Source organism: Anticarsia gemmatalis, chromosome 23, assembly GCF_050436995.1.
Source record: "Anticarsia gemmatalis isolate Benzon Research Colony breed Stoneville strain chromosome 23, ilAntGemm2 primary, whole genome shotgun sequence".
Taxonomy (NCBI): domain Eukaryota; kingdom Metazoa; phylum Arthropoda; class Insecta; order Lepidoptera; family Erebidae; genus Anticarsia; species Anticarsia gemmatalis.
This window is the reverse complement of record NC_134767.1, coordinates 1675655-1697048: the sequence shown is the minus strand read 5'-3', so window position 1 is coordinate 1697048 and position 21394 is coordinate 1675655. Positions and strand designations below refer to the sequence as shown.

General features: G+C 33.8%; 4 protein-coding genes across 6 annotated transcripts in view; 2 read left to right on the top strand and 2 right to left on the bottom strand.

The window, feature by feature from the left end:
* The first annotated feature begins 1391 nt into the window (after positions 1–1391).
* On the top strand, positions 1392–2995 carry LOC142983200 (uncharacterized). Its single transcript, XM_076130089.1, has 2 exons — positions 1392–1471; positions 2055–2995. Exons 1-2 carry the CDS (start codon positions 1454–1456, stop codon positions 2418–2420), a joined length of 384 nt encoding a protein of 127 aa, XP_075986204.1. The 5' UTR covers positions 1392–1453; the 3' UTR covers positions 2421–2995.
* A 259-nt stretch (positions 2996–3254) lies between these two features.
* Positions 3255–11484, bottom strand: PICK1 (protein interacting with PRKCA 1). Of its 3 annotated transcripts, XM_076129894.1 has the most exons (12): positions 11359–11477; positions 9129–9179; positions 8990–9049; positions 8590–8685; positions 7798–7909; positions 7259–7387; positions 6599–6831; positions 6003–6177; positions 5354–5547; positions 4668–4820; positions 4005–4107; positions 3255–3651 (listed from the first exon to the last, which is right to left on the bottom strand). In XM_076129894.1, the coding sequence occupies exons 1-12, from the start codon at positions 11403–11405 to the stop codon at positions 3271–3273; spliced, it is 1734 nt and encodes a 577-aa protein (XP_075986009.1). In that variant the 5' UTR covers positions 11406–11477; the 3' UTR covers positions 3255–3270. The 3 variants fall into 3 exon arrangements, with proteins under 3 accessions (XP_075986009.1, XP_075986011.1, XP_075986010.1); XM_076129896.1 differs by lacking the exons at positions 8590–8685; positions 8990–9049; positions 9129–9179 and having other exon boundaries at positions 11359–11484; XM_076129895.1 differs by lacking the exons at positions 8590–8685; positions 8990–9049; positions 9129–9179; positions 11359–11477 and adding an exon at positions 9675–9866.
* A 3410-nt stretch (positions 11485–14894) lies between these two features.
* LOC142983169 (uncharacterized) lies at positions 14895–16118 on the top strand. Its single transcript, XM_076130047.1, has 2 exons — positions 14895–15053; positions 15799–16118. The coding sequence occupies exons 1-2, from the start codon at positions 15033–15035 to the stop codon at positions 16093–16095; spliced, it is 318 nt and encodes a 105-aa protein (XP_075986162.1). The 5' UTR covers positions 14895–15032; the 3' UTR covers positions 16096–16118.
* A 1769-nt stretch (positions 16119–17887) lies between these two features.
* The window catches only part of sano (CABIT domain-containing protein serrano), a 144239-nt gene continuing 140732 nt past the window's right edge, over positions 17888–21394 (bottom strand). Inside the window, exon 6 of the mRNA XM_076129900.1 lies at positions 17888–20699. The gene's annotated coding sequence lies outside the window, so the exon portion shown is untranslated. The remainder of the gene's footprint in view (positions 20700–21394) is intronic.

Sequence of the window (21394 nt, the reverse complement as noted above, 5' to 3'; positions counted from 1 at the left end):
ATAGACCCTTGATCTAATCTCACACTTTCCTATTATGGGTTTGATTATAATGGTTCTGCAAGTGCAAATGCAAATTATAATTTTATGCGGGTAGTTAGCTATGACCTGTTTTGTCCTCATATTTGATGAGAAGAAATGAACTGATTTAATAAAAAGTTCTCAAGATGTGTGAAGATTTTTATGCAAGTAGCTTACTTTACTCGTATAAAAATATTATTTGAAATGCCTACCAGTCCACTGAAAATTACGGAAAATAGTGTAAATTTGACTTTGCTAGAATTTTGCTGTCATCAAGTTTGTGCATGCCTTTTAGACAAGTCTTTACACCAAACACCCCACAAATTAACGACCTTTCGTCGGCATCTCGTTTTACAAAATAATCATGTTGGTAACTATATTTATAGACTATTTATTTCAAAATAAAATTGCTGACTTGTCCATGTCCATGTCTTTTGGTTAGACTCCAATAATTAAGAATAGTGATAAACCTATCTCTTAGCGTCGTAACTAGAAACCCGGTTTCCCGGAGTTATATTTAGCAACAATACAATTCGTTTTCAAAATTGTTGAGTACCTGCATCAATATAATTTAACTGAAACTAAATTAAAAGATTTGACACTTATTTTGTCTTGAGTTCACGCGTTTGACACATATATTATAAAAAAAACGCTATTGAATACATAAACTACCGCTATATGTACTCAGAAACCGGGGTTTAGTCCCCCCAGATCCAATAGTGAACCTTTACCTTCTTATAACGCATACCACAACATCAATTGTATAACGATTAATTACATCACACACAGTACAAAGTATCAATAAATCTTCGCGACACTATCTTTGACATGCGCACTGCGACTGTGTAGTATTGTGAGTTGAATTTTGATTGTATTATACGGGACTCATGTGGAATACTTTCTCTGGTGGAGTATTCTGGTACTTCGATTGTGGCTATCGAATAGACGGTAGAAGGAGTCGTAATTGAAGAGAATTAACGATTCTATGATTGCTCGGCATAGGTACAGTCAACGAGTTTTGTTTCAGTTTTTTTATTTTGTGGGTATCTCTCTCCGTGGCATAGTAGTTAAGGTCGCCACGCCACCTCGAGAGGTCGAGGGTTCTATTCCCAAACGGAATTATTATTAAGCAACTGTTTCGGGTCTGGTTGTTCGCTATTTGTATGTTTGTAAAAGTCCCCGCGCCACAAGATCAAATAAAACACAATCAATTACAAAATCAAATTCCTGCTAGTCGTCACAGAGATTTAGTACGCTACAACTATCGAATATTGATTGCAACCGACAGCCAACATTAACTACAGTAGTTAACACACAGTTCCACATACAGAATAAGTCGGTTGCTAATTTCAATGGTGTGCCGCAACCAATAGTTTATATCAAGCTGTTCCATCCATCGAGGGACAGTCGTTGTTGTGCTTACCCTGTAATCAACATGAAGACTTATATCCTGGTGAGTAGTGCATACAAGTATCTTTTAGTATATACATAAGTATTAGGATAATTCCAGACTTGTACTGATAAAAGAGATTTTGTTGATAATACAGGCTTGTTATAAATACTGGTAATTTCGGGAAGAAATGAATTGAATGTTTAAAAGTTACGTTTGCAAGATACTTATTTAGATTTATCTTATTTTGGAATCAACCCTCAAATACCGACTTTTAAGTATGTTTACTCGAAGAGGGAAGATTATTTTCCATACTCATCATATTTTGCATACTTTAGTTTACATAAGTTGTAAATTAATGATGATTAGGTATGTGTATTTGGACAAATAATGTAGATTAGGTATATGTGTTTAGGTCATATCTCTTTTGGTGCAGATTCATAGCTATAAAGAAATACTTATACAAAGTGTTTTTACGATATTCTTATTACATTTTTGCTAGGAACAAATCTAAATGAAAATCGTATTTTTGGCTAATTTAAAGCACTTTATCAAAAGTAACATCAACGCGCAACACATATAGATAGATTAGATAGCTACACCTGTCCCTTGACTAACCTAATTTTTATTCACTTCTAATCTCCAGATCCTCCTCATAATCCACACAACAACAGCCACAATAGACCTTCAAGCACTAAAAGACACAGCGGCAACGAAACTCGAAGCGATACAAACAAAAGCGACTGAAACCTTCCAACAATTTGCTGACACAATCGATCTGGAGAAAGTAAAACAACTAGACGTACTAAATATACTACCAAAGTTACAATATAAAGGGAAATTAATACAAGATACGGTGGAAAGTATTCCTCAGTATAAGCAAAGGGTAAAATTTTACTTGCAGAGTATCAAAAGCTTGACTGGAAAAGATTTGGTGCTGGCTTTCGATGCGGGAGTCCCTTGGCCAATGAAAAGAATGGATGAGATCTACCCTGTTGAATTTTTTGACTGAGTTTTCGTGAAATGAATTGTAAGAATTGAAACGTTATTTATTAGGAAAACAGGAGTTCAAATGTAGTTTTGTGTAAGGTAGGTGTGCTGTATAAATGATTTGTGTAATCCATAGATTTGTTTTGAGTCTGATTGTAAGTGTCTGATTTGTATGTTTGTAAAGTCGTCTTTGCAGTCTGTTTTAAATGTATGGCGACTGCTAATCTAGGTGTAAAAAAATGCATGTATGCCTATTACCTTACCTGTACCTTTCCGAACGCGTGCCTTATGATAGACGTTTAGTCTTTGTGTATAAACAAAAGGCGTTAATAAGGATAAAATCAGCAATAATTTTTTACTAAGTCATGGAACCTAAAGCCATAGATTTTCATTGTTCTATAGAATTTCCTGTTTTCCTTTTATAAGACTTAACAATAGTTATAGAATATGTCGACACATGTTATGTAAATTAGACAATGTTGTCGATGTTTTGAACCGAGTCTTGCTAATATTTATTAACAATAAACAAATTGTCATTTGTTATAGTGCTTTCATTTTGTTAGTTTCCTTTCAAATACTTCCATCGAACATTTTTCAAAGATTACTTTAGTACTTTGGTACTTTAGATGCTTAGCAAACCTTCCGAATTGTTAGTTGGACCTTTCAAATGGTACGTTTAAAATAGATGCGATGAGTGATTTCATAGATTAACCTGCACGTACAAACTCAAAACACTTTGATTCTCTTTACACAACAATAGATAAATCTATATTTAAATGTTTATGTAAGAGAGTACTATCGAAAAATAAAACGTAAAGATTCAGATCCAAATACAATAGAAATAAAAACTTAACCACACATAAATAAATAATTTATTCACCAACACTCAAATCATTGAGCAACTTATCAAACAAATCATTCTTATCCACCGCACTACCCCTCGGCAGAAACTCATCCAGCAACCCATTCTGGAATTCACCAAAATCATCTTGGACATTCGTATCAGCTAACCCAAGTTCCGTGAGCAAAGTAAGATTATCAACCGTATCTGATTTGTCAGTTTTTTCAAAAGCACTGTCAAATTTCTCGACATTTTCAAAGTCCGGAAGCAATTGTTGAGAAGACTCTGTGTGATCATTGTCCTTATTTTGACGCCTGTTGGTCAATTTAGGTTCTTTGTCAATATCTGAAATGTCATGGTACTCGTGGATCTCTTTGCCGAATTCTATTTCTTCGTCTTCGTCTTGGTTGTCCTGTAATATCATATTTATTTAGTTTCCTATATTCTATAGATTTTTTATGGTTTTATGTGACTTTAATCTTAGATTCCTTTTATTTTAGTTAAGAGGTTCTTTAATTTTATTATTAAATAATCAGTTTATAAGTTTTATTGTAAGTTTCTAAGACTTGACCCGAATATTTACAAGAACTTTTTTATTATATACGGTCAATTACGGTCTTTTGTTTATGTAAAATAACTCATGGAACTAATTGAAATTTGATACAAGGTGGAGCATAAATGTAGTTGATAGTTACTTCGTGAATCCCGTTAATTCGATAACTCTTAAAGAATAACTTAGAAGACATAAAAAGTGATTGTAATTACCTGAATGATCTGCGCGGTGGACTTGTATTGGAACGCGTTTTGAGACAGGTCTACTTCAACCGGGAACAGTGTAGCGTTCTCAGTCAGATGTTCCACTGTTTCGCTGAAATTATAAGTTTAGTTTTAGCCAGTTGCGCTCACCGGTCGGTAAACGATCTGTGGATTAAGCAACTATTGGCGTGGTCATTCCATAGATGGGTTGACCGCGTAGTGGTATTTGAACTGGGCGTCTCCGTGCTTCGGAGGGCACGTTAAAAATCGGTTCCGGTTGTTGTCTCTTTCAACTTGGGTGCGGGGAACATAGCATTGAATCCCATACGGAATCACTGCTTACGTTCGGGAGTTATGACACAGACAGACAGACACGTCAAATTAATAACACCCCTATTTATGCGTCGGGGGTTAAAAAGTGCTGCTCCTACTGACTAGTTCTTTTAGATCTGGCTCTGGATGTCTTTTATATAATTATTTTTACTAGATTCGTTTTAGTTTATTTGAAAAAAGCTAGATCATAATACTATTCATGTACCTATCTCGCGACTTCTCCAGCGAGATGGATTTAGGTCTTCAACTTTTCTGCATCAAAAAGACAAGGTACTCTTTTGTTTAACAAAGTTTTGTTTAAGCATAATACAATTATAACTAGATAGTGAAACATCTTACTTATGATAGACAGCAAGTCCCTGTATGAATCGTCGTAGCTGGTAGGCAACGTCTTGAGTGCGTTTGTTATCAAGTAACTCCAGTTTGACGAGTACATCAGATCGGAGCCGAGCGAAACGAGCTCGCGCGTCTTGACGACAACGGAGGATCAATCTGGAAGAAAATACGTATGTGAAATAAGCAAAATAGCAATTGGAATTTTAAATTGTAGCTGTAATTTCGTCAAAAGCTATAGAGAAGGCTCCTGTGGCGTGGTCGGTGTAGAGTATCCAACCGTTGGTTCGATTTTCGGGTCAGGCTAAAGTTCTATTGGTCTTTTCTCATTAAGTATATAAGAATATATCTTAATAGTAGTTTGGAGTTTTGTAACGCGCCCGGTGCTCGCTTTCTATTGCGTAGTATTACACCTCTGCTTACACCTTCGGGTATAACAGGCATGTTATCATGACATGTTTTCATGTACAACGCATAACCAACGAAGTAAACAAGTTAAAGGTAATGTTAAGCATAAAACTGCGTTATATTTATTTTTCTTTCCGCGCGACTAAGGGGCTACTAAATATCCGAACTTTAAAACTGTCAATTATTTAAATATATCTAAAAACTCAATCCGAATAGCACAAAATCAAAGCAAAACAGTTGTCTTTTCTAATGCCCTAATTTTCTTTTAAATCTCTTCCACTTACCGATACTCATAATTGCCAGTCTCCACTCGATACAGCGGTTCCTGCAGCGCGTTATACCCATACTCCTCATCATCCATCTCCTTAACCTTCAGGCAGTAGGACAGGTACTCAAACTTTGTGTCAGCGTATTTACGAATAGTGAGCTTCGTGTCTGGTATAGCTTTGTTGAGGTATGTGCCCATGTCGGATAGAATCTGAAACATGATCAAAATTGATAAGAATTTTCGAATTTTCTAAGATTCTGCCCATGATATGGTTTACTTGTCCCTGCAAATTATTTAGTTTGCGAGGAAATATTTACCGGGATAACACCATTCTTTGTATTAATCCAGGTTTTAAGCTAAATATAATTAAATCTATTAAGTCGTTTTTGCGAGAGTGAGTTTCAAACATCTATACAGAATATCTATACATATGTACTTACTTTCGCATCCATACTGTTATAACACGTTCACGTTACACCTAAATCGACAGAAAATGATATTTTGCAAGGTGTTAGATAAAAATCCAGTATAAACGAAAGTTTACTTTTTCTTTCAAAATTTGACCCTATGGTGATTAAAATAGGAGGGTAACTTTAAACGAATGTCAGCTATTTTAAAATAGTTTGCTGAATGAGAAAGAAAATAATCAAATAGTTATTACTTACAGGTTTCAAAGCCTTTAGCATCTTGATGCCATCTCGCTCTAACATCCGATGGTACTGTCCAAACTTGGTGAATGCTTCCGAGGCTCTCGCTTGTGGCTCCCTTACGCCTATGCCGGCGAATATATCACCTACTGCCTTGTACGTTTGGAGGAGATCGAAGTAGGCTTTTAACATTCTGGAAGGAAAATAGAATATTTAAAATAGTTAATATTGTAGGCAAAAAGGAAAATGGTATTTATTTAGAACTAAAATAAATATTACTCACACGTGACAGTGTATTTCCGAATTTAGTTAGTATATAATTGTCTACTATTTTTTTACTGATTTTTGATGAAATGTGCAGAAGGGTTTACTTTATTATTTTTAACAACGTCTTCCTTAGCCGTATTACGTGTATAAATGATGAATATGCTTTTAGCTATAACATGTGGGACGTGAGTTAAAAAGGTAAATCTTCAATCCGAATCTCCCCCCTTTAGGTATACCAGACTTTTGCAAAAACCTTAGAACTCGAAATTTTCACTACACACAACAGCCTATGTTACCGAGACATCAAATAAATCAAGTAAAAATAAATTCTTTGATTAAATTCTTACCTCTTAGCATTCTCCACTAATCTCTTATAAGTGCCCTCAGTCTCCCTCAGTTCATTCAACTTGGCCACCAGCGTATCATTACACAGTATAGCCCGCGACAGTCCCAGCGCATCAGCGGCTCCAGAAGACATGTTCTCCACCAGACGGTGCTTCATCTTCTTCATGATGATGTCCAAAGATTTACCCTGTTTGGGGTCCGCGTGGAGCTTGTTGTAGTTTATTGTTACTTCATCCTGGAATTGATAAAAACAGTTAATAGGGAACCTATGCGTGAGATTAAGTTAGATTTGGTTTGACGTCAACCTTATCTTAAAAGCTGCCCGTAAGTAAGACGCGCCCTTAGATTTCAATATTGGATGTCTTAATTCGGCTATTGAATTGGTGAGATTTTGTTAATGTATTCGTTTAACTACATGCCATATAAACACTCCATTTTTGCCTTATCTGACAGTGTTATCTGTAGAAGATTTCTGTTATAAGTTAAAATGCTACTAAAATTAAGGTGTGTTAAACTATCACATCGATGGTAATGGCTTGACCTTCAAAAATCTTAGAGTTCTTCAAATCGAGTGATAAGGATGATCTTAGTAAAATCTTGGCTTAAGTCTCCAGAAGCCGTCCGTATTTCATCTGTGAATGTGGTAAAGTTGAAAGTCTTACCTTAGCAGATTGTATCATCTTAGCAACTTCAACCTTGGTCTTTCCTTTGACAGTCTGTCCGTTGACTCCGACCAGCTCATCACCACTTTGTAAGGTGCCATCTTTTGACGCTGGAGTGTTGTCGAAGATCTGGAAATTACAGGAATTTAATCGTCATTTTCTGCTCAATATTCTTTTTTTCAATATAGTTCAGACAAGACCACTGTAATAATGAACTAAGTGATGGGATCTATATATTACTTAAGATTTGAAGATAATAGAGCTTGGATTTTAAGTAAGAGATTTTATTGAAAAATACAATTATAGAAGAATGTCTCTTAACCGCAGAGCCGAGCGTATTTGGATCGACCGCTGTTGCAGCTTGCATAATACACTGTTTGGACCCGAGTTGATTATGAATATTGCAACACAAGCGATTTGAAAACGATTTGACTCACTTTCGTTTTCAATGTGTTCCAGACTAAAACCTCAATTCTAGGAACGTCAGCAAAGTTTCTAACAAACTAATATATTTTCAATGAATACTATTTAATTTTTACCTGCACTATATACAAGCAGGGACACAAAGGCGCTCCTCCTCCTATACTGATGCCTATCAAGTTCTTCTCATCTTTACTGAGCGCCACACTCCCTGACGTCACCGTCATACCCCTGTAAACACAAACCGCCTTTTAGAAATCGCTCAATTTTAAGAAAATCCGATACATAAACAAAACACAATAATAGTACTTACATTTGACACTAGAAACCATTCGGGTATGAAAATAAAATAGCAATTACTAAGACGAGATCTTTATTTTTAGCTTTCACTTATAAGTACAATAGCTGTCTACAGAAAATATACTTTTTTTGCATTTTACCAAACAAGGAAATATCCAATTTTATTTAGTCCATTCTTAGGAGCATTAGTTTACCACACCACAGAGCGGCTTAGATATAGTACTCAACCAATACAACTAAATCTACATATAACAACATTAGCTTATCACACCGTAGGTCAACTTATACTAGCTCATCATCAACAGCCTAGCCTTTCTTCCAACTAAGTTGAAGACGGCTTCCAGTTTCACGGATGCAGCTGAGTACCAGTAATTTACACGGAGCGACTGCCTTTCAGACCTACACAACCTCTACCCACTACCTGGGTTATAACGTAACCTCTCGGGAAGACTGGTTACCAGACTTTCAAGCTTCTGACTGCCGGGGCTCACAATTTAACTGCTTTCCTACTCATACTAGCTAATCAACGTCCTCATAGCCAACCAATTTAACTAAGCTCCCATTCTCTAGCATAATAGTCCACGCCGTAGGTCAACCAACACTGGACTCACATTAGATCTTGATGTTGAATGGTATATCTCTCGTATCTTAAATCGTTGAAGATACATTCCGTGTTCTCTGGATCCTGGGACTCTACCTTCGGCTGTCTAAATAAATAATATGGTTAAATGAAAGTGTTGTAAATTTAACTTACATTTAATCAAAAACGGAATATCATAGAAGTTTTTGTACATTTAAGGGAATCGAACTCCTCGATGCATTGGCGTGGTGACCACCTTAATCACTGCGCCCCGGAGGTCGTCAAATTTATAGGAAGCATTATAACAAATAATATTAGCAGAAACAAGTAAATGGCACGTACGCCATTGCAAACTGTGTTAAATCAACTTTACTATGTAATGAATACAGCCACAGATTAAAGTACTTAGAGATCAGAAATAAGATACTTACTCTTCGAAAATCTTGATTTCAGAAATCCCTTCCATCTTCTCCGGCGCAATGGCCGGCGCACTGAACAAAAATATAAAAAAAGTAACCAAAAAGTTTATATTCTCACAAATTTTTTTTGTGTAGTTATTATTTTACTTACGTTTCTTCGAGTGGTATTAACAATGAGTTTGTCACATTCCCGTTAGGCTTGCTGAACATAAACAAAATAAAAATCAAATAAATATTATGTTTCTTTATACCACTCTGATGGAAAAGAAGCACACAGTTCGCCTAATGGTAAGCGGTTACCGTGGTCTGTGGACGCCTATAACAACGTAGACACGCACACTGCTGATCCTTTAAAACCCGATTTTTTTCTTTTTAAGGAACCTTAATTCGATTTGATTTTCTTCACTTTTATTTTATACTATTGTATTCTTTATAATATTATAAAAAAAAATATTAGCCATTTTCAAAAAAGATAACGCGGCGATCCGATTCCCAAAAGCACACACTAAAAAATCTCCATACGTAAGTAACTAGTTTTCCCAAAAAAAACACAAACTTTTTCACGTACTCTTAAATCTACCGGTTGCAAAAACTAAATACACAACTTTTACTTTACACTTAAAACAATATACATCCGAAAAAAAACTACACTATTATTAACAAAGCAAATAAATAAATAACAAAAAAAACCCATTACATTTTATCTTCAAACATGGTTTGCAAAGTTTGAATCTGCGGGCAAATCCTTGCGTCATTGAAAATATAAAATTGACTGTTCTGTTGCCACATATATGAAGAAAATCAATAATACAACTATATATTTATAAACACACTGTACGTTTGTTCAACACAGCGATGTTCAAACAACTGATAAACTGAAACAGAGGATGTTGATAAACGGGTTAGATAAGAATTACTATGTGCTAAAGTTATGGGGGCCATTTTAGTATTGTTCTATTGGAAAAATTGAGGCGCTCATAGCCAGTTGCGCTCACCAGTCGGATCGTTAGTTACGATGCGGGTAAACAACCCTTGAAGCGGTCAGGGATATGATTGGCGACCGCATAGTGACATTTGAACTGAGCGTCTCCGTGCTTCGGAGGGCATGTAAAATGTTGGTCCCGGTTGTTGTCGATAAAAATAAGAGTCGTTAAGCCATGTCAAAGGCCTTTCGGGCGGTTTGAACAACTTTGACACGAGTTTGACCACTAACCATAGATAGATACTATGTGCTAAAGCTATGGGGGCCATTCTAGTATTGTTCTATTGGAAAAATTGTCGCGCTCATAGCCAGTTGCGTTCACCAGTCGGATAGTTAGTTACGATCTGTGGGTTAAATAACCCTTGACGCGGTCAGGGATATGATTGGTGACCACATAGTGGCATTTGAACTGAGCGTCTCCGTGCTTCGGAAAGCACGTTAAAAATCGGATTGATAGATTGCGATTGCTTGAGTCTTTTACTCATTAGTTTGTCGCTAAAATACTGTAGACACCGCGAATGCTACCAATACAAACAGCTAATTTTATTATTTGAATTTCTTTGAATGAAACGCCATAAAAAAAGGTTCTTAATTCTTTTTTCTTTCTTAAACGGATAAGCAAATGGTTTTATTTAGTGACTTTCTTTCCGAAGTTAGTTATACGGCAGCACCGATTAGACAACTTCCACTAGCGTCGGTAGACTTTTAATTAGCAAAGTCGTATTGATTAGAAAAACTATCAGCTTATATCATCCTACGCAACAACGTTCATAGCACGTAACACATGGGAACCATGTCATGATACCATAAGCAATTCTATTGAGAACTCATTTTACTTGACTACTGTATGGAAAATATGCCATCTTCTGTACCTACTTAGATGTAGGCTTATTTTCGGGTGATATGTAATTTCAATAGTTTTTGTATTAAAAGTAAAAGATCACAAGTTTTCTTTATACGGAATTAATATTTCTTAACTGGGACGGGTGTGAATGTCATAGAAATCTATAACTTGTGTAGAATCTGTGCGACATCTTTGAAATAACTTATTAATCTGCTTAGATCATTAATTATACATAACATAACTGAATGTTTTTACCAAACAACAAAGAATAGCACGTATATTTTGAATAGATACCTAAATAAACAAACCACAGCTGGCACAGGTGATAACGTTCGCACAAATCAATTGATATCCTAGACTTTTATGCACCGAATTTTGACACACTTTTTAACAGAAACCATGCACAACATTTAGTAAATAGTAGTCCACTTTTATAACACATAAAAGATAGTAATCTTACACAAATTAAAAGAACTATAGCAACGAAACTGTAAACAGAAAATTGACATTTAACATTAAAAAAACTACACAAATTGGAAAGAAAAATATACATACATTTTGTCCTCTTCAAAGAAGAAATCATCATCGTATTCCTGCATCATTTTGATAGGATATTAATAATTATTTTCGTTCTCACATAAATGTCACTGTGTTGTGGAAATTATTGATTCTTGACCGGCGGGACCACGTGGGTGTCGGTAAAACAGAGAGAGCATGCGCAAAGAGGTTTAATATAATGGGGTTTAGAGGAGAAAATGTTACCCCAGATGGCGTGTGTGAGGGGTAATAGATTGGTAGGTATGTGTGTTTCATGGCTTTGTGTTGTGATGTTCAGTGCCGAGTTCGATTCCTGAGTCGTTCAAAGAGGTAATGAATTTTCTTGTGACTATAAAAATTTTCACAATGGTAGTCTTCTAGCAGTCTTTTCACGTCCAATTACGCGCCCAGTATTTGGTAATAGGCATGCTCTGATTATTATAAGAAGCAACGTAAAGTAGGTACTTAAGTGTACTTACGTCCAATTCTGCCATACTTAAGTGCACATCGGCCTACCTGCAAGTATAACAAGCGTGGTAATAATAAAAACTCTTTTTTACAATGAGTACTCATTTAACAGGTCCGCTAGTTACACTGCTACCATTATTAATTATGCCGTAAAAATAATAAAAGGAATCTAATCTAATGACGTAATCCATTATACATTAGACCTACTTGGGCAATATGAACTGCTTTATATGTAAAAGTTGTATTCAACTGGTTTCCTCGACGTTAGTATCCAACAAATTGTCATACGAAACGGACCTTTTTCAATTAGGCATAATGAATAAGTTACTTGTGCTTGTGAGTATTGAAAAGTGTTTTTGTAATATAATTTGGCGGGAAGTGAAAAAAAATATGGCGGATCTATTTTTGTTTTTTCTGATTATTGTTTTTATTTAATTCGTGTAGTGTTTGTTATTAATTTTAATGTAATTAGTGCAGTGCCCTTTTTCAAATTAAAAGTACTTATTTGCATGGTTTGTGGTATTTGATAGTGGTGAAGCAGTAATTATTTTGTTAGTCGTCTCGAGCTCGATTTTAATAGACGACTAATATAAACAGTAAATAGGCTATTTCGAGTGTTTACAGACGAGAAATTATATCTTAATAAAAATCAACTTTTGCGTGTTAGTCTCAAAAATATCTCGTAAATGGCATACGGGACATACAATTTCGGGTGTTTCATTAAATAGTTCCTTGGATAATGTATGGGAAGCCATGTTGTCAATAAGAAAAAAATAACCCGGCTTACCCCATGTAAGCCGATACGGCCTACATTTATAAAATACAAGTTTTAATATACAAGTAATCTTTTAATAGACTTGGATTACCTAGACACTGTTGTATATTAAACTGCAATTACTTCCAGTTCAATTAAGTTATTACTTGAGAGAGTAATTTAAAGATCCTTATCGATTATATGTAGGTACATTGTTAGTGTTACCTTAATACCTAGCTTGTGTTATCGTAATTACTAGGTTATAATTAAGTCTAGAACCGGATGAAGGTTAATTTATGATTTTATTTATGCACCTGTAGAAGAAACTTTGTGGTTCGTAACTTAATTTTGTGGTACAGTTTTGGCCTGAAATGTGTACAATGTTCATCGTACTAATTACACCTTAAAATTGTTATGTAGATACGAGATAGATCTTTACTTATTCTGGGTAGTTTCCTAGGTTGTGTTTGTAAGCTTCCTAGACGTCAATAAATACATTAAAACATGAACGTATTATTTTGCCATTTGTTAAGACATCACAGAAATCTATGTAAATTAAAATAAATCACCGAAATATATCTACCGCATAACTTTTGTACAACTAAACTAAATTGTATAATTCTCATTGGATTGGACTCAAAATTTCCACGGAAATGGAATCAACGGGTTACAATTTTATTGTACTTTACCCGAAAGAAGTCGAGCTAGTTTGCTAGTAAATATATTATGCAAAATAAAATGACCCACTATAAACCAACATTTGAATCCAATAATCCCGCCAAAAAATTCATGCCAACATCAATTTGACATTTAATTTTTTTTTCAGCCCTCACTCTGCCTTCTTCTTCTATGTCACGAAGCAAAGGCACAAGCCCCCGTAGGGCCTATAGCAACCTTCATCCGAACAAACTTCGTTGGTCATCCAGTCGTCCACGATAAAGTTTCTTGGGTCTTCGATCCAGAAGTAGCTAAATTAAGAAGAAGACAATTCATAGCGTTACATGGAGATAAAGGTGAAAGGTTGATTGAAAGAATAGGCCTGGGTATTGATGGGAGGGAATATGAGAGGTTAGCGTGGCAAAGGGCAAGAGACGCGGGACATTTAGGAGGGCTGAATTATTACCTCCCTTGATGATATTTTCAAGATGTTAGTCAATTGTAGCTTTAATTAGTAAATAATTTTTTTTTTAAGTATTTTTGTTTTATTTATTTAACCTGCCTTTTTATTTGTTTTAAGAGATGTTAGATAAATAATAATGATCTCTTTTCAAAGATATCAGCTTCCAATTTTTTTGCTGCAATTGGACTACGTCTCCTTAGAGGCGGATAGCCTTCTTTTTATGTATGGACATTTTTTCATTTTTACTATCAAAATTTATACAGTAAGTATATAGTTTTCCCTCCGGCTGAAAAAAACAGTGCTAAAACGACAAGCAAAACTAGTGTAATTTTTTTAATCTTTGTTATTATAGGAATGAAAACTAGTTTATGGAATATTTATCTTCAAGCGCTTGTCAACTTTGTCAAGAAGTAATTCAGGAAGCCATTCTGTGTTATCAAGTTTGCCGTCGACAGTGCAACAGAATTTAATCTCGATCATTATGTAAGTAAAAACATTTCTGACATAACGATTACGTATTTATTACTTATAAATTTTTTTGTACAAAATGTCTCGCCGGTATTTCTTTATTCCGCGAAATACAATCTTTGATTGTATCAAAGTGGGTCAACAAAAGTAGTTTATTGTGAATATTATAACCAAAACTATATATTTCGATAAAATGATAGAAACCGGTTTCTCTTATGTATTATTCATATGTTACAGTAATTTTATATGTTATATACGATTTATATTCTAAGTTAGTTAAGTTTATTTTTGCATACATTAGCTGGTTGCCTGATCATTAGTGCGTTTGCAATCTTGCTTGACAGATCATTGCTGGTAAATATGGCTGATGAAATATAGGAAAATCATCCATAATTTACAAACATACTAAGTACAGCTATATCCGTACGAAGATTATGATTTACACTCTTATTGTTAAAATTGGATTGGAATCGATGTCATAGAATAGTTTTGGTGTTAATAATACTAACGTCGTCTCATTTTTAATAATTATTTCCTTTAATGTTTCCAATTATTTCAAAATAGCCATCAGCCTAATAAATATTTCAATGTCCCTTTGGTGAGTCTTTTGGTCACCCATCTATAAACATACCTATTCAAAGACACCTTAACCTTGTACGCTATAATCATTCACTAATCATTCAATGTACGTCCATTCATTCATACACCCAAAACAAACATTCTATAAAAAAGGTTCGTTACTCAACTGTTTCATCATCGCCATTATATACACTTGGGCAACATGAACTGCTTTATATGTAAAAGTTGCATTTAACGTGTTTCGTTTCGCCAGTACAAATTCACAAGCCATACTGGCCAGTCAGATAAAAAAAAAAACGAATAATGTATAAAATACTTGTGCTTGTGAGTATCCGAACGTTTTGACAGATCTTTTAGCGGGAAATGGTAAAAAATATGGCGGATTTTTTGTGTTACTATTTTGTTTGTGTTGTTGTTATTGTGAATAGTGATAATTGGATATGATGGATTTAACATTTAGAGGTATATTAGTGTAAGGAACTTACTTATTGCAAAAGAATTTGTTACCATGACATCAAAAGAAATCATGACTAATTGTGAGTCACTTTGTATCGCTGAGAATTCCCTATTTGGAAATATTCAAAAATATTGTCAAGCATCTGTGTCTATATTGCTTCACTCATTCAGTCAGAGAAGGATGTGTTTTTAACGCTAAGATTATTGCAATATTAGCTATAAGACGTGGGTTCGATTCCTGATCGTAAAATTTATCAGAGTCCGGAGTCATTATTTAATGAGGTATCCACCTGATTTTAGTTTTTATTATTCGGGAAAATTTGTTCTTTTTACTTAGGCGACTCATTACGTCACACTAAGTGACGTTCTGATCTTAAATTTTATCTTTATTCTGGAAATAATCTTATACCTAGTCAATACTTGTCATTATAATTGCATTATACTGTTCATGCTCTGTTTAAAACTCAATGTTAAGTTGACAAACTTCTCATAATACCTCTATACACGCACATAATGTATTTCAACTATTCATAAGAATAAAAGAAATATCATATTAAACTATAAAATCTTTGTAAAAATTCCCGCCATAAATTGACAGTTCTTTTTTTTCCAGCTGTCACTTTGCTTACTACACCAGGCAAAGGCACAAGCCCCCATAGGGCCTATAGGCAGTTTTATCCGAACAAATGCGGTCGGACATCCCGTGATCCATGAAAAGGTTACCTGGATCTTCGATCCTGATGTATCTCTGAAGAGGCGAAGACAGTTCATAGAGTTGCATGGAGATAAAGGAGAGAAGTTGATTGAGAGGCTCGGACTAGGCATCGATGGGAGGAATGAGGAAAGACTGGCACTCCAAAGACAGAGGGATGAGGGACATTTAGGAGGGCTGAATGCTTATCAACCTTAGTTTTTAATAAATTTTGTTTTAAGTGTTTTGTTTTATTTGAAAGATATTTAAACTAAGCATTATTTTGAAAAAGACCTAAGTGTATTATTTTTTCTATTCGTTCAGGTATCTCGGGTACAATACCCACTTACTTCACTTTCAAGGTAAAAAGACAAGTAATTAGTTACATTATGTTACCCGCTATTGTATTTATAAACTACGAGTAACTAATTTGCAGACAATTTACGTCTACGTATCCCTTTAAAGTAACTTATAGCATTTCTTTTACTCAATAAAATGTGGTCATAAGCCATAAATAACAAGATTACCAATAATTTTCGTAATACAAATTATATTCATTTCACAAATTCGTTTTAACAATTTGATTACACAGTAATTGGTAGAATAGCAGATGAATTTCATCATTTCTTTGAAAGTTTAAATATATATTCACTAATCACTTTCCGAGGTCAATGTTTTCGGCTACAATCGTTGCATAACTATAGTTGTAAAGACTGTTTCATCTTTCACCTTGACCTAAAGAATGACAGTTAAATGTACGTTATAATGGGGTGGAAGCTAAGGTTCTAGGTCATAATCCTATTATTAAGAGGTTAGGTATTGTTAGTCATAAATTTAATGTTACATAGGTTTTTAAATATTATGTGCGCCAAGCCACTAGATAGTTGATGTTTGCAAATTTCTTATCACCGGTTATTGTAAGTATGAAAAGGATAATGGATTGCTTGTGTTTCAAAAACATCAAAATAGTTGACGTGACTGTTGGGGTATTATATTCTCACTGAATGAAGCAAAAACGTTCTTGTGTTCGTAGGCAGATCTTCCGGGTTCAGATTTATAAATGATCTATATCTCTATATTATGGAATGGCCTAGAGTTCCAAACATAATAATTATATTGCATTTAGTAAAAAACTTGAGTTACTATTTCATTAAAATTCAAAGTATATTTTCGTTTTGAGCATGATTTCTTCCTGTATGAAGAAAAATTGATGTAAAATTTCGCTTCCTGTATGAAGAACAATAAGGAGGGCTGTCTTTTACTCGCCTTTAAAGACCCTACTTGTTTACAGTAGCGCTATCTATATGTTAGTTATGTTAACAGTTTCCAAGTAGTTGTAAGTAGTCCCGTCAGATGTCGCTACAAGTAAGCTTTTTCAAAATTATAGCCAGTATTAGTAGTAAAGAAAGTAAACTTGTTTTCTTTAATCTATACTAATATTATAAAGCTGAAGAGTTTGTTTGTTTGTTTAAACGCGTTAATCTCAGGAACTACTGGTCCGATTGGAAAAATTCTTTCAGTGTTAGATAGACCATTTATCGAGGAAGGCTTTAGGCTATATAACATTACGCTACAACCATTAGGAGCGGAGTAGCCACGAAAAATGTTACAAAAACGGGGAAAATTATGTCCCATTCTCTCTTATGTGACGCAAGCGAAGTTGCGCGGGTCAGCTAGTCATGCTATGAACTGCACTATAATCCATGGAGACACGGACTACGTAAATAAATAAATAATGAAAAAAAAAACGTCTGAGAATAATGCAAAATCTATTTATTCTGTTTTCAGTCTATCCTATCTTTGTGTACAAAGTACACAATGTACACTATAAAATTGATATAGTTTATGTGTTGCCTTACTAATGCTGTTTCTTTGTTGTTATTAGTTCGATTTCCATTTAAGACAAATTATTATACAAGTTTACAGTGCGTTTCTTTGGTGGTTATCTCGAAACTGAATTTTTTAGAGTTTTGTATGATGTATTTGGGAGATGAAAAATAAAAGATACAAATCAATATCATTTCATTTATTTATCGTAAAGTATTACAATATCGATGATATTACATAACACTGAATGAAAACTTACGTCTATAGATAATAAAACATACCCTAGGAATCATGAAACTGGTAGCCTAGCTAACTAAACAGAACAATATTTGGAATACAAATAAAATATCGATAAATATATCGAAATAACGAAATTTATATTCGAAATTCCGAGAGATTTATCAGTAGGGACTTAACTAAGGACTATAGGTTTAATTTATTCAACTGGCAATATTTAAGAAATCGTTTAAAATATCACTCAAAACAGATTTTTAAAATAATATGTAACTAAATGGCATAAATGAAATATGGGTATATTTCATACACATCTGTCTACCCCGTCTGCTATAAAATGCATGAAGTAATAAAAAAAAATGTTTTCATGATGTCTTATAGGAAAGCCTTTATTTAGGAAAATAAAATAAGTGATGGTGAATCACCACCCATCGTAGGTCTATTCCTATCTGAAAGTAAGTTATTGGAAGTCGGGATTGACTGCTAAACGATAATTTAGTAGAAATACAACTGCTATAAATTATGTTTACTCAATCTATCACTCGCCATAATAATTGCCAGTTAAATAAATTAAATCTATAGAAGTAGTGAAATGTTGTCTGTCTTTAAAATTTTATGTTTGCCGTTATAATCCAGAACTTGTAGTTATTAAAATTTTCGAGGATAAATGTGATTTTAAATTGCATTTAAGATTAAAAATACTTACAAATTAAAATATTTTAAAGACAGACTGTACTAAGACAACTATGACTGTAAAAGTAAAAAAAATGAATAAATGCATATCAAGAGTTGCATATCGGGTAGGACCTTAATTCTAAGAAAAAAAATCGAAGATTTTGTGACTATTCCCTTACGACTAAAATATTATTAATACAAAGATTTTTTTCGAAAAAAAGCATTTTTAAGGCACCTCGCATTTTTGGTTTGCATCAACAGAATAGAATTAAAAACGATTAAATGTTAAGAGAAACTATTATCTAATTATTTATTAATAAGCTTTGAATTATGATACATAGTAATATGTTTTGTCCGGTATTTTTAATCTGTTGCATCCGATTTTTAATCTGTATTTTTTAAAGATTAGGCTGTGTGGTGTGTTGGTAATGATTTTAGTTTCTAAATCGATTACAATATTACAATGATATATTGCAACGAATATAATCGAGTTACATTATCATTAATTAACTTTTTTTTAACGATTCAGTACCAGTGCGTTTTAGAAAACCTTAAAATCACATGCACCTTGCATAAACGTACAGTATTTTTTGTGTCTCATGTATATTTATGTAGTAATTAAACACAATTGAACTATGTATCATAAGTTAGCTTTTTAGGGGTCTTTCCTTTACTTGTATTACTTAAAATTATTGCTAAGTGTCAATACATTTATTTAAAACAATAGTAAAGTTTTATCAAATTGGTTGCATGTTTCAAAAACTGCCATCTGTTGTAAGTAATTGACAACTATAGTTCTACATCGATTACATAGATGGCGTTGCTATATCTATTACAAGTATTGCAACTTTCTACATTGTTTGAGAAACTTTATTACGAAAGACCCCACTTAAATACTAAAATACGAACACCAATGAAGTATTATACTTTAATATGGCATTACATTCATAAATAATTATCCATTAAGAGATCAAAATTAAGTTCTTTTTCGTTATAAAAATTATTAATTTCTCTTACAATTTTTTTGGGAAAATAATAACATTTCTTTTTGTTAATCGATCAACTTTCGTTAATTTAACTGTTTGTTCAAAAAGAAGTGATATTACTAACACAAATTACAATTTTTAATGCCTATACACACTTCAGCTTTTTATCATAGTCTAGAAAGCGAGACTTGTAGAACAATTATTATTTTAGACGCACTAATTAGTTAAAAAGTGAAAGAATATTTGAAACTCCTTTTATGTAACAATATTCTCCTTTCTCCGGATATTAGATACTAATTACTTTTGTTCATTAATAAGTATATTTTCGAAAATACAAAATTCAAATTGGTTTGCGTAGTGAATTATTTTTTGTAGTTACTACGTTATGTAATTAAATGAGCGCTCAATTTAAAACTTAGGCTCAGTATCTCCTCTTCTGAATAAGCAATAAGTTTTTCATCCCGTTACTGTCCCGCTTCTGGGAAAGGGTCCCATCCAAAATCAGGGAGAGGGTAGGCCTTAAGTCCACCAGGCTGGCCAAATACTGGTTGGGGACTCTGCACCCTCAGGAAATGTATCAAACATCTTTAGGGCATGTAAGGTTTCATCACATTTTTTTTCTTTACCGTGTCGCAAGACTCGCAAGTGATAATTATTTCTAATACACACATAACTTTGACAGCTTTATCAGATGTTATTTTGACAGTGCTTCAGCTGTCCCCTTAATTTGCAGACAGGTTAACTGACACTTGTTTATAAGTTGGGAAACTGGTCCTTTTAATCGTGAAAAAACTATGGTATATAATCTTTTAATCTTAAAAAAAAAACTACTATTGTCTCGCTCTCTCAATAGTACCTCCATAAGCCGAAGTGTGACGTTGATTCAAAATGTAACAGTTACAGTGCATTCCATATTGTTTTACCTATGGCAACATCCTTTATTTTGTATTATGTGCCTTATTTGTAACACGTTAAGGTTTAATTTTACAAATGTCGTTTTGTTTCATAGGTAAAATGTTGTGAAACGCACAAGTCGTAGTCGTATAGTCGATTGTCGGTGAACTGTGGTCGCACACGGCTGTCGTGGCAGACATCGTGGACCTGGAAAAGAGAGAGAAAACACGATTAGGTACTACTTTTCCAACTGCTGGGCAAAGGTCTCCTCCCAGCAGGGGCTTAGGCTTTAAGTCCGCTGATCAAGTGCGGTATGAGGACTTCGTAGCCCTCAAGAAATGTGTCAAACAGTTTTTAGGCATGTAAAGTTATGTCACGATGTTTGTTCCTTCACCGTTAGAGCGAGTGATAATTATTTCTAATACAGACATATATTTGAGAAGGTATTGGTGTGTTTATATTAAAATTTATTAAAACAAATATTTTTTTAAGAAAATTATGGTACGCTAAATAACTAGAAATGTAGTAGTAGGTAGCTAACGTTCATCTAATTTATAACTTAATTGAATCATATTAATAAGTCATTAAGGATAATCCTAATTTTCCATATTACTTTTTGTCTAAATTATAGTTATATTACCATCTTTAAGTAAAATATCCTTGCTTTTAGTTACAGTCTTTCTCATAAGCATGTCTATCAAACACAATAATTTGTTTTAAATACAACTGACAGTTTCAGAGATAAGCACATTCAAACGAACAAAAAAACTGATCAGTTTTATCAGTTTAAATATAATAGTGTATATTTGACAGGTACAATATTTCAAACTCCGAACAAATCAAGATACATTCATACATACATACTTTGGTTATTAATTAGGATGGTATGTAATAAAAAAGAA